General features: G+C 40.4%; 1 protein-coding gene across 1 annotated transcript; it reads right to left on the reverse strand.

Annotated features, from left to right (window-relative positions):
• Window positions 1-249: 249 nt before the first annotated feature.
• On the reverse strand, window positions 250-13,713 carry mtdha (metadherin a). Its single transcript, XM_080735741.1, has 12 exons — window positions 13,324-13,713; window positions 12,690-12,794; window positions 11,163-11,274; window positions 8,169-8,327; window positions 7,750-7,800; window positions 5,960-6,094; window positions 5,361-5,441; window positions 4,962-5,030; window positions 4,573-4,700; window positions 3,731-3,841; window positions 3,163-3,214; window positions 250-2,486 (listed from the first exon to the last, which is right to left on the reverse strand). The coding sequence occupies exons 1-12, from the start codon at window positions 13,702-13,704 to the stop codon at window positions 2,419-2,421; spliced, it is 1,452 nt and encodes a 483-aa protein (XP_080591867.1). The 5' UTR covers window positions 13,705-13,713; the 3' UTR covers window positions 250-2,418.
• Window positions 13,714-14,278: the final 565 nt, after the last annotated feature.

Genomic DNA, 14,278 nt, shown 5'->3' on the forward strand with positions numbered 1-14,278 from the left:
AGATTTCTACAGATTAAATGCTGGTAAATCCTAACTGAATGGGGGAATTGGGCCTGGGGGGTGCATTTTATTAGAAGGGGAAGGTCAGGTCAGCCGCTGCACGTGTGCCATGCAACCTCAGAGGTCAGCTGTCACTGGTTTATTATGACGTTTGAAGATATAAACCAGTGCTAAAAAGTGAGTTGTTTTAGAGCTCTATTTGCCATTGAGACAACAAAAAAACATGCAGGCATATAAGACAGTAATATCAAGCATTTCATTTCATTTATTACTTTTTCAACTTTAACAAACATAGAAATATTGTTTATGCGATAAAACAAAATCATTCTCAAAATCATATCCTAAGGACAAGTATATAAATACATTGACTGAATTGATCATTTCATTCATCAGTATAAAAAAAAAGAATAAAATAAAAGAAGTGCCAGTAGCTATAGCTACACCAAACCTTTCTCACTGACGACCCATCAAGTCTACAAAGATTTATGGGCAAAAATAAAAATACTGTATATCACCACCACCCAACAACAGCTTGATGCACGACGGCTCTTTGAACGCACAGTCAAAACCTAGCAAAACACCGCGGTTTTAATCCCCTCTAAAGCATACATACGGTAGGTCTATGAAAACGCTCAAGCCCCACATTTAACCCCCTATGTACACCAAGTGGTACTACAGCAGCAGGGCCAAAAAATACAGCACAATTATCTGCCCATTTAATTTATGTACACAAGTATTGTTTGCCTGATTTATGCTTCGGCAACAGTGTCACCACCGCCCCCCTCTCTTAGTACGGGAAGTTCGGGAACCCCATTTTGTAACTTTATCTTTCATGACATTAACCCATTTGGGGTTGTTGTTGTGGCTTTGTACAGTATGTAACAACATTTATTTATTTTTTTGTAATTTTTGAATAAATATTTTAAGTTTTTCAGAAAACTTAGGTCAGGAGGACTGAAAAGGCGTTTTTTAGAATCAGCCTCGGTCCTAAATGGGATAATGATATGCCCATAGATGCCAGTGGTTAAGTTGAAGATACATTGTTGTTGTTGAGCAACATGTCGCACAACACTGAAGCATAAATCAGGCTTTGTCGAAGTCATGCAAGATACATTTTTACTTTTGACATCAATTGAAACTTGCAATTGGAAGGAACCTAAAACGAAAGGATGTCAACGCACATTACATACAACTAACAGGTTAAGGCAATAGAATTCAGTTCCTGATGTATATTATCATTTGTTTAAAAAAAAAAACCTTTGACATGGAATTAAAGCTGCACCAGCCCCCTCCCCAACTCTCTTTTTAAATGTAATTTATGTATTATATTTTTAACATCACAAAGGACTTTCCCCTTGTCACAAAGCTCAGAGAAGGTCAATTACAAACTGGGATTTACACGTTTCACATTCTGCAAAAGGATCCTTAAAAAAAAGTCACAATAACATCAAAATAATTCAGTACAGCCTTTTGCACAGTGCAATCACAGAGAATTGGAAAAAGCCCTTACAATCTGTACATATGGCATGGCTTTTTCTAGCACAGAGGTCGGAAGGAAAGACAAGGATTTAAAAAACCATCTGACAGGTATTTTAGAGTGCAAAAGAGAGTGTTAATGTCTCCAAAAATATCAATGCACACTAAAGAGAGATACTCCATAATAATAACTGTACTACTGACAGAAAATAGCAGTGTCTCACAACCTTGCTTAAGACTGACACTTTCAGTATTTAACATTAGTTACAGTGCCTCCTTGTGGCTGAAAGTTGTAGTAACTGCTACAAAGTAAAGCGTCAGCAAGCCCACCAGCACAATGAATCCCGGATCAAGTTCACCACCTCAAAATCTGTAAATGTGGTTAAACTGGTTCAAGATCAGCAAATGGATGAAAGAGATTTCTACCTTTCAGTAACTGTGACGACGCTGTTGCCTGCGCATGAGTAAAAAGTGCCACAGAACAGGGAGACGGACCAAATAAAACGAACCAAAGTAAACTCATTTATACATTTTCCATTCCTTAATTAAAACTTCATTTTCATTAACGATATTTAACATACTCACTTTAAAAAAACACTTTTGTTGCCATTGAAAAAAAGAATAGGTTTAAAAACGTGTACCTCTCACTGCAAGTGAACTGTGCTCTGTTTGCAGTGTAGCAGTATAGTGCAAATCAGTTAAGATCTCAGTCCATAGGACCTCACTTGTTCACTCTGATGAGCCAAGCACTTGGTATATGCTGCTTGTTTTCTTTTAATTTCTCTCTCTTTTTCTTAAATTGAATAGAGTACAGTCAATTTATCCCACAGCAAAAAAAGAAAAAAAGAAAAACAGAACAAAAACTCCCGTACCTGGTAATTATTGCATTTTACACACAGGACAATCATTTGCATATGATTCATACGGACCGGTCGTGTGAATTCATGTTTCCCTTCGCGCTTTCTTCTTCTGAGACGACTTTGAAGAGTCCGCTGTGTGCTCTGATTTCTCTACAAAGACGAGGGAAGGGAAGGATCAGTGAAGGAAGTAAAGGAACAAATTAGAGAGAAGGAACATAGGAAGTAAAGGAGGAAGTGAAGAAAGACAGAAAGGAGGGAATGAAGGAAGGGAAATGGAAGGATGGGAAGAATGAGGAAAGGGAAACAGGACAAAAGGACATCAAAGTTGTATTCAGAGATGTATTTTCAGAAAGAAATAGGGGTTGGCATAGGGGTGGGCGATATGGAAAAATACAATATCACAATATGTTTCCAAGCGGTATCACAATACACGATCTTATCGCGATTCTTTTTCATGTTGGCTTTTATGGTTATTTACAGAACAACCAAATATACAAGGTAACAAAAACTAAAAGAAAAAGGAGTTTTAGACCAGTGGTCCTCAAAGTGGGGTCCAGGGACTCTCTGGATTCCTTTTGGGAGGTCTAAATTGACCCTTACAAGTACAAATCTGACAGTAAGGGGAGACCATGACATTTTAAGGTTTGAGAACTACTAATTTAGAAATTGCAGGTTTAAATTGAATACCGTAATGAATCTCTGAACGAACAATTCTTACTCAAGGCTTACTCATTGTATCACCAGTAAGACTCTCTAAATCGGGAGATGATATTGTGGAGACATTGTATCGTCTCAACGAAGAGTATATAAATCGATGGATACTTACTCTGAGAGGAGGGCATGATGGGAGGAGCTTCGTGGGACACCTCACTTACAGTCTAAAAAAAAACAGACACAACAATTCGTTAACAGTAAAGGTCGTTGCACAATGCTGCGTTTCTTTTGTCCGAATATAGGAGCGAATTTCGGAGCACGTCAATAAAGAAATCAACCTCACACTGCCACCCGTTTCATATTTATTTTCAGACCACTGGGTCCCTTGCTCTCTCTATCTTTCTCTCTCTCTCCTTGTCCTGAAAAACACATTTCACAACGAAAAAACGCAGCAGTGTGCAAACAGCTTAACTCTGTACATTTTTATCCACAAAAATTACCCTTATCTCACAGGGACATTGTTAAATCGTTTTCTTAGTTGAGCGGAATACCAGGGGCTCTATTCTAGGCCCGCCTCCTGCTTTTCATTCTACACTAAATATCTTGACAGAAAATAGCCAATCTACAGTCAAAACTTGACTCGTTGCAAGCTTGTAGATCTGCTATGTTTGACCAAATGTTAGTCCCAGAACAGGGATGCTAAGGTTCAAATGGATATGGAATTTGGGCCTTTTTCTTGCCTGAGTAACAGCAGCAACATCTTCTTCTGCCTTCTTCTTCTTTTTCTTCTTCTTCTTGGATTTGGCTGTCCCCTCCGAAGGATCGTCAACCTCCTTCTCATCCTCTGACACCTGGGCCACAACGAGAACAACAAAATAACCCAATCAGAAGACAGAAGCCCACAAAGATCTGGAGAGATGAGGAGACCTCTGTTATTGAACAACCATGGGCCATAGTGTGTATTTTAACGTAAGTAGTTAAATTACTTAATAAATGAATGACAGGATCAATATTTGGCAACAGAGTTTAAGTAGTATCACTAACAAGATCTAAAATCAGTTAGCGGCCAGAACCAACATCAGCTATTTAATAATGATGGTAGATGCCCTTGTTATTTTAAAGACGTTCACATGGTTAAGGAGGACACACTGAATCCCCTAAAACAGTGGTTCTCAAAGTTGATTCCAGGGACTCTGTGGGTTCTTTTAGGGGGGTCTATTTCACCCTTTGTTAGCCTCCTGGTTGGTCCCTGACTGACCAACCAGCAGGCTCTATCTGCCTTGTCCCGCCCTGGTTCCGCCTTTTTTATGTTGAATTAGCTAAAACATATTTTTTGGAGAAATAAATACATTTAAAAACATGCTGATTCACTATGCTGCCACTGAGCAGCTCCAATTGACAGTAACAAAGTTCCCTACAAGTCTGTAACTCGTGTACAAATGGAACCAAATGAACCTGTTAGGGTTCATTTGGTTCGATTTTGTACAATTTTTTGAGTAAGGGGAGACCTTGAAATTTGAACGTTTGAGAAACACTGCCCTAAAAAGCGAGCGATAAACATAGCAAAGAGTGCCAGCCAGACCTTGAGAGGGGCAGCCTGCTCCTTGGGTGGTGCGGCTGGCGTCACCAATACAGGAGGCTCTTCATAATTGCCCCAGTGCTCTGCTGGGGAGTTCCAGTCTGAACTGGGGTCCACAGCTGCCATCCCATCTGGAACGCCACATCAGCAGCATATTAGTATAATACAGACAATGGATATTACCTCTTATCGACATCCTCCAAAATGTACTACTTCCAAGCCTGCCGTGTCTCATATTGATATTTAACTTTGAGTTCTTGTTTTTCCTCCTAATTGTCTCACTAAACAGTGTACATGGTTCTATTTAGCGATCATAACCAACCAGTGTCTGACAGAATGCTTGTTCAGTATAATTTTACATACGAATATTCAACTGATGGTTGAACACTTACTGAAACCAGACCATTCATCACTAACATCAGGATATCTGTCCCACTGAAGGTCAGGGTGAGACATGGGCTCTGAGAGAGAGAGAGAGAGAGAGAGAGAGAGAGAGAGAGAGAGAGAGAGAGGGGGAGAGAGAGAGAGAGAGAAGCTATCAGCGACTTAAATCTGTATTTCACCAAGTATATTTAAGCAATAAAATATATTGCATCTGAGGGGGTGTTGTTCAACAACCACTTCAGCTGTCATGTTTACACTAGGAATTTGAACAGGTAAGATTGGTGCATTTTCATAAACAGCAAAACAGTGTCTGTAGCCTAAAAGACAGATAAAATATCAAAGAAATGCAACAAGCAAAAATAGTTTTGAATCACACACCACCTGATAATGAAATCACTATTTCCTACCTGTAGCGTTCAACCCCAGCATGGAGAAGGACACAGGGTTGAGATCAGCCTTCATCCTGCCATCAACCCCACTCCACGTCCCTGTGCAAAGAGGACAACAGGGTCATTGTTTGGTTTGCACACAAGATCTGTGTTTTCACAATGTGTCAAAAAGTTCAAAATGTTCGAATCTATTTGAAAAACGTATATTTGATGAAAGTTTCGATTTAAGAACTCAACTCTGAATTGTTTTGAAGGCCTGTATTTGTTTTGAAGGCCTGTATTTGTTTAAAACAATGTGCAACCCTGAAAGAGTAATACCTAATGAGTACAACAAAAACCAATGGAGGAAAATGGTGATAAACTTTGTCTGACTTTATGTATTTGTGTACCTTTCATAGCACCGCGAGGTGTTGAGTGCTTGTAGATCAGCTGTTTTCACTACTTTTGTGCGATGGCCTTGTATGATGAAGCAGTGCTTTACTTTGCGAAAAGGTTTACAAATATGAAACTTGGAGATACAAGGTTTCTGCCCGACAGTGACTGTATGATCACAGATAGAACCAGAGTAACATATAAACAACATATCGAGCAAAAACAAGTCCTGATGTGGGCAATACCTTGTGTCTCCTGTCCCCAGCACTGGCTCTCAGGCTGGGCTCTGTGACGCGATGCTGCGGACCCAGCGCTCCACTTCTCCCCTTCGGTCCACCCTCCACCGTTGACCGAGGGCTCCTCTCTCCAACCAGAAGATGCTGGAGAGGTGGACAGCAGGAACAATAGACAATCTGAGTCTTTATCCATACCACAATTGATGCAACAACAATAAATATCGTCGTTGTCGGGTCGAAAACTGTTTGTTTTGTATTTATCATTTTAAAAATGAGTTAAACTAGTGAAAACAGCCGATATACAAGCACAGAACGCCTCACACCGCGAGGCGTTGTGTGCTTGTAGATCGCCTGTTTTCACTACCTTTGTGCGACGGCCTTGTATGATGAAGCAGGGCTATGCTTTGCGAAAACATTTAAACATTTGAAACTTGTAGATACGAGATTTCAGCCCGACAGTGATGATATAAGGGTATTGCTTTTTATTTCATAATTAAGCCGACCAACACAAGTAATTACTTCTGTCCAATCTGTCCATCAAACAGAAGGTGAGTGATACATTTAGTTTAATAAAATGTGCTAAATATAGAATAAACTTGTTTCTTTATGTTTATATTACGTATCTTGTTCACATAGTGGTGCTGGTTATATTATGTCTGTACTGTGAGATCACAGATTTGATTATGTTAAAAGTACAAGGTTGTTGTGCGGACTTCCATTATTATTTATACACAGATTTTATTATGTCATTGCTAGCTTAACTCATTCCCTGCCAGGCCCGATAGTCCCGAGATTATTCCAATGTCTTTCCCCGCCAGGCCCGATAGTCCCGAGAATAAAAAAAAAAGAATTTTTTTTTTTTTTTTTTTTTTTTTCAAAAAAAATTTTTTTTCAAAAAAAATTTTGGACCCCAAAAAATGGAGTAGGCATGATAGCAATCGCGAAATTGCATGTTTAACCCCCATAGCAACCCCATCTTTCAAGCATGGCAGCCATTTTGGCAGCCATCTTTGTTAAACATAGTGGCTGTTATCTCATGAATGCCTGAACGGATTTCCATTCGGATTTTTTTGTTTGAAAGCTGTGAGCAATGTGGACACACGTGGTGCATTATCTAGGCATGGGTGTGCATGATCCATGCACACCCAATTACATGGAAGTCTATGGAGACGAATGGCAGGTGGGAGTACGGAGGTATGTTAAAATGGCGGTCAATGTGTTAATATGAGTTAGATCCAGAGGAGGCTGTTTTATATGTTTAAATCTATTATTTATTTGTGATACATTTGTTTGGAATAACAATTTATTAATTGCTAATCCCAGTTCTTACGCGAGAATTGTGTGGAGAAAGTGTCATAAAGGTAATATTATATGAAAAAAAAGATAGAAGATGGTTAGTATTGGAATTAATATTTGTGACATTGAACTGTGATTGAACTGTGATATTGAACACAACTTGTCATGTGTTTCTACATGCGGGAGTTTCGTCATTATGATTGCAGTTATGTGGTTATGCAAGAAAGTACAAGAAGATACTTGCGCAAACTGTCCTCTTGACTTGCAATTAAAAACGATTTGGGGGGAAACAAAGTTTCAGTGCACAGACCTTCATCAGGCTATCTCTGATGTACCTGTGTACCAAAACATTATTTCCCAATAGTTTTTAATTGCAGCCAGACAGACAGATTGATACTTTATTGATCCCAAAGGATGTTTTTAAGTGGTTATGCAAGAAGGAAAGCTTGCCTGATGTTCTGAATCTCGTTGATCAGAAAATAATGGTTCATTACATCTCTTACCAGGTGCACTGCCTGCATCACCCTTTCCGCTGCTTCTTGTATGCTGAGACTCTGAAATACAGTAGCAAAAGAAAAACTATTTTCACTGGATAATCCATTAATTACACAATTAAACTGTATGTATAGTACTATATTTAGTTAATTGAAACTATATTTCAATCATGATTTCTTTGGAATGCAAGCTATAGCCATTAATCCTATATAATCAATTCAATTCATCAATTAAGCCAATTTTATGCTTACTAATGGGGTACACACACTGGCTGCGGACATTTTTCACTGCGCGACAACGCGTATAAATAGAACAGTGGCGTATTGGAGCGGTGGGCGCGCGTGAACGCGAGCCTGCTTGTGTCTGACGAAAATGTGCCCCGTCACCCACAACATATCAGATCTATAAGCTCACAAGGTTTGATTACCTCTGTGCTTTCTGCTGTTTGCAGCTGCTGGCGCTGCAGGTGGCTCCACGTGTCCCGCGGGGGCCTCCACTGTTCCTGGGCTCCCAGAATCCTCTGGGCCCTTGTCCTTTCTACGCTGCTGCCTCTTCTCTCGACTGCTGACCTTGGTCTCCCATGCACCTGGAGTTGAGAGGAGGGGATTGTTTTGTTGGTTACCAATTAGTTTTTTCCCATACTGTAAATATCTTTTATTTATTTTTCTTCTTTTTCCTTTTGCTATCGATGTTATCCTCTGCATAGCAGGGCTGGCACAATTATTACATAATCGTCTAATCGCAATTATTTGATATTATCGCAATTATTTTGTCATAATCGTCATAATCGTTGATTCGTTTCCATGTTGAAAATGTTTCATATATTTTCAAACATTTTCAAAACTGGTGGAAATAGCAGATCTACAAGCTCGCGACGCGTTGTGAGCTTGTATATCATCTATTTCCACTATCAATGTTCATTTCTTTGTATATTTAGGTTATGTATCATATCCGTCATCTGTAACTTCAAAGCCTACAACCCAAACAGAAATGTGATTGTCAATGACAAAAACTCAATTAATCGCAATTGTTTGAGTGACAATTAATCGGCATGTAAAATGTCATAATCGTGACAGCCTTACTGTATGTTACTGTACTGTGTTATATCCGTCTGCCATTCAGTGTAATATGAGCAGATACATAAAGGTTTCCTGTGTAAATAAGCCGAAAAGCTTACTAGGATCTCCTTTTAGTTGACCTAGTACCAGTGAACTGTACTGTCATGAAACTGTACCTATTCAAATGCAAACTTCTAATAAAGTCTTCAATCAATCAAACTGTTAAAAGCATCTTCAGTCAGTTGACGCTTGAGCAACCTGACACAGACTTGTGAAATACGACCCACTTATGTACATGACAACCCTGGCCTCATTCTAGCTTTTTGTCCTATTGTAATTGCAGCAAGTTTGAGCTGACCTGTCAACAACTAAAAAAAGGCTGCGAATCTTTGGGTATGATCCCACGATTCGATTCACAATCGATTCTTGGGGTCACGATTCACGATTTTCTTTCGATTCTTTCAAACGATTCGAATTCAGAAACGATTATTTTCCGATTTAAAAACAATTCTCGATTCAAAACGATTCTCTATTCAAAACGATTCTCTATTCAATTCATATATCAGGATCTACTCCAGTCTGCTGGCATGACAGCAGAGTACATTTACGTAGCTTTTATAATTGTAAAAGTTTTATCAACTTATTGCAATAATGTAAACAAACAAAGGTAAATCCAAGACAACATGTTTGATTTATTCATGCTTGCACACATTCTTTTAACTTGTACAAACACAACATAATATCTAATAAAGTATCGTAATAAAAAAAATCAGAATAAAAAACCATAAAATAAAAATCATAATATCTAATAATAATTAACACCTTCTAAGCCACGGGGAGCCCCTTAATGTTAAAACCGTACTATATCGCACATCCCCCCAGGGACTCTCAGCCACGCCGTACATTCCCGGACTTTGTCTTTAAAACCGGAATAAAAGCTTTTGATCCGAAAATCGGCGATCGTCTAACCTTCCCTAGTCACCACTCGTGCACTGATAGCTCATGCAGACCGTGCATGAAGCAGAGGTGACGTCAGCGCCTCTCCTTCTCCAAGGCTACTCCCAGCCATCCGTTTGCTGTCTGCACACTCGAGCTCCTACAGCAGCCATGCTTGGGGCTATGCTAGCGAAACTTTTCAGTTCTGTTCTTCAGTCACACATGGACTATTTGCGGGGACATTTACGTGAAAGGATCGCGCACGCGAAACGCACGGGGACATCGACGATCGGCCAAAACCCCCATTCTATCCCAACGGAAATCGAGAAAATCATGGTGAGTTACTGGCCTGGAAAAAAAAAAAAAAGAAAAAACAGCGGCGCTGTTCAAGATGGAGGGGCTGCGGGGTCATGTTTATAAACATAATATTATGTCTCAGATCACAATACAATAATAGAAATGTCACGGCTAATCTACCAACCACCATTCTATTTCGGACGTCAAGGTGTTAATACAAAATCGATTTTTGGAAAATGAGAATCGATTCTGAATCTTACCATGTTAGAAACACGATTCGAATTCAAATCGATTTTTTCCTGCACCCCTAAAACATACCTGTATGTGGCTGTATAGGATACATTTCAATCTGTGACCAAAAATAAAATCCTTGTTGGAACACAGCTTCACTCAGCTGAGGTTAAATGAATCTCTGATGAACTGAGGCCTTGTGGCTGTGTGCAGATTCTCTCTCACAGCACTCGCCTAAATTCTCGCCTAAATTTATACTCTGCAGTTTGACAGTGTTGTTTGCCACTATTTGTCATACCGTCTATGGAAAAGCCTTTTGCCTGATTAAGTTAGCCAGCTACTGTATATCAGACTCATTGAAGTGTTCAAGTGGTCAAGGGCTGTCCACCCCATTATAAATATATTGTTTTAAATATCCTTCTAACTGAAGTGGGTGGCCACACCACAACTATAACGACAACAATAGTAGTAGCAAACAATACAATTGACATCACAGTCAGAGCGATTTGATGAAAACCAGTCTGCTTAATTAACAACAAATAAAAAGTCAAATACATATGCATGTTTCAAACAAGTAGAAACAAATACAACAAAGTAATGGAGGTCAATTCATTGGTTATTTTTCGTAAGTGTGTCATGCTGAGAGAGACAACTCAATGTTTGTAACATTCCCTAACATTACTTGTCAGAGCAGCAACTAACTGTCATTCCATGTTGAAAGAGAACGGCACAGCTTGCTCCAAAAAAAAGAAAAAAAAAGAAAAAGAAAAGAAAAACATTTTGAGGACTCGAGAGGAAGTTGAAACTTCTTGATCTAATATGACAAGTCCCTGACGATTAAGTATTCAGAGCTATGTATTAAACATGTGTTATTAAGCAACCCTGGAGCTAGGTCTTACCGTCATCTTCCTTTCCGTCAGTGGTATGAATATTCTGGGTTGGTTTTGCTTCCGCTTTGGCTTTCCTCTTGTTCTTTTTGGCCTGTGTTGTGGCTGCTTGTTCTACAGGTACCTGCAGCAGGAAACAATCAGTAGATGGAATCCACTGTAGATTTATTGTCCATGAAACAGGCTCACAATCAGACAATCAGAACAGACAAAGGCCCACTCCACTATCTAACATATAATTTTCGGAATGTCTGTCTGTCTGAGTGTCTGTCTGTCTGTCTGAAACCGCGTTTCTCATCAGTGGCTGGAGCAATTGATCTGAAATCGCATCACCATAAGCATATGAACACACCTGACATAACTGTGAAGCCCGTTTGTCACTTTCGCAAATCGTATGCTGTATATTTGCATTTTTATGGTGTATCTATATCTATTTAGCCTACAGTACCTTTTGTGACCACACATGTTAAGGGAGGGGCGCTGTTGTTCAGGCCATGCACAATCACACACAAACCCACACACACACACACACACACACACACACACACACACACACACACACACACACACACACACACACACACACACACACACACACACACACACACACACACACACACACACACACACACACACACACACACACACACACACACACGGCGGGCGGGGGGGGGGGGGGGGGGGGTTCTGGCCCTGTTACAGATGTTGTCCAAAAATCATGCAGATCGGTACACAGTATCTCTGTAGCCGTTAAATGGAACGGGTATTTCTTACATTGATGCTCCTACATATTAGCATGCAAGCACCAGTTAAAGTTACTTTCCATCCCTCATATACTGTGTGCACAGTGCACATCCCATAACCCACACACTGCACATCATTTCGGAGCTCATATCTTTGAACGGGTAAGGGCTAGTTAGTTATACGTTCTTTCAAATGGGGATGTGTTAACAAGTCTCTTTGCCATCCATATGTGCGTTACATTATGCCACATTTTGTACAGTAGACCAGGGGTCTTCAACGTTTTCCGGCCAAGGACCTCTTAGTTGAGAGAGATGAAGCAGGGACCCCAACGACCTTTTCTTAGATTCCATATAGTTTCATCTTTTGACAGCACGATCATCTATGTATTTTGGATTCATGTCAATTTGTGTCTTCAGATATTTAACCACTTGAGTCACTTGACCTTTTACTCTGTACTTGGAAAAAGTAGTCTGCTCTTTTCCCCCTCTACACCAAGCCTCTTTGCCGAAAATAGCCGATCTACAAGCTCACAACGCCTTGCAGCTATTTTTGGCTATAGTAGAATATGGACACTAGGGTTCAAAGTTGTTCATATAAAAAGGATTGGAAGATTTGGAGGACCCCCTGTAGTAACTCTGAGGGGTCCTGGATCCCCTGTTGAACATTATGGACACTAGGGTTCAAGTTATTATATGAAAAGGATTGGAAGATTTGGAAGACCCCCTAGGGGTCCCGGATCCCCTGTTGAAGACCCCTGCAGAAGACATCTGAGCGATAGCTGCACAAAACACACACCTTCTCTGTTTTCATCTCTGGAGATGGCTTGGACACAGCTGGCTCACTGATGTTAACTTCCTCTTGAGATGCAACCACCACTCCTCCATTAGACTGAACCTTGTTCTGAATGTGAAAAGATTTTAGATTAATGAATAAAGTAAATTAATGATGATCAATCTGTGGATACACACGTTTTGGTCTAGTCTTGGATCAAGACTCAGATTATTTTTTATACAAAGTCTGACATTTGCACTTCTGTCATAGATAGACAAATCTAAGACTCAATACATTTATGACAGTCTTGATCCAAAAGAAAGCTAGTTTTGGTCCATTCATGTGAAATGTTTGGAGTTCACATGAGATAGGGTTCAGACTCTCAGAGAGGCAGCTGACTACGATAGATACCAGACAGAATGTAAACAGTACAAATCCTCAGTGTTTATTAATCCATGTGTAACGCTGACAGCGTACACACGTAACCAAATGGAAACGTATGAGTACAGTATCAGTTAAAAACGATGGCAATGCCCCATGGCAGCTGATTTGGTGGCAAAAACAATAAGAAGTAATCTCTGAATAAACCTATTGTTATCAATGGTTATTTATCTCAGTTCCACGGTCCAGTAAGCCAGACTCCAGTGCAGTACACTACCTTATCGGTGGATTTCTTTTTATTCTTCTTTTTCTGTTCCTCTGGTTTGACAGTTTTGATGAAGTGAGGAGGTTTTACAATAGGCTCACCGCCGCCGCCTCCTCCTCCTCCTCCTCCGGCGTGACTGACCGGGGATCCCCGCTGTTTCCCAGTCAGCAGTCCGCCGCACAGCGCGGCCCAAGACACCACGACGAGCAGCAGCAGACCCACCGCCGCCGTGGACAGCACCATCCAGCCGGGGTACAGCTCGGGTTTCAGACCCAGATCGAGCCCGAACTGAGCTCGGATGTAGCCCTGGCCGGACGACACGAGCTCTTTCAGGCGGCCCGACAGGAATTCGGCTTTTTCCAACACTAGGGCTCGCAGGTCGGCCGCTGCCATCTTTCCTTTCAAATATCGCTGAACAATAAACGTTGCTATGGCCTAGTGCTGCCTGCCTGTCAGCCACCGTATGCTTACAATCCTATAGCCCAGAGGTACTGTACTGTCTGTGGGTCACTATGGCTGTGTGACAGGTTGGTTGTCAGGGCCTTTACCTCGCATCATCAGACTTTCCAAGTCAGGGCCAATCCACCCATGAGCGATGTGTTATATTAATTTGTGTGCGAGATATTATCTGATCTCGTAGCTATATTAGATTTTTTCTTTTTTTTAAAAAACACAACACCTTTAATGATCGCAAATAAAATTACAATCTAGGGCTGCTATACCTCTGCCTATATCCATTTTATAGGTCATAAATAAATAATTGTTCTGTACATTTTAAATTAGATTAAACTTGCGGATGCATGAGACAACCTCTTTAATTAATACAGTGCATGACAACCAATAACAGCGTGACCATTCCTCTGGCCTATGGGATCTACCATCTGACTATTGTGGTTAGGTTACAGTAATCTGGTGGTTGAAGCAATCTCAGTAAAACCACAATCCGTTGTTATGACTTTGCCGTGAC

This window comes from Nannobrachium achirus (assembly GCF_963921795.1).
Source record: "Nannobrachium achirus genome assembly, chromosome: 10".
In the NCBI taxonomy this organism is placed as follows: domain Eukaryota; kingdom Metazoa; phylum Chordata; class Actinopteri; order Myctophiformes; family Myctophidae; genus Nannobrachium; species Nannobrachium achirus.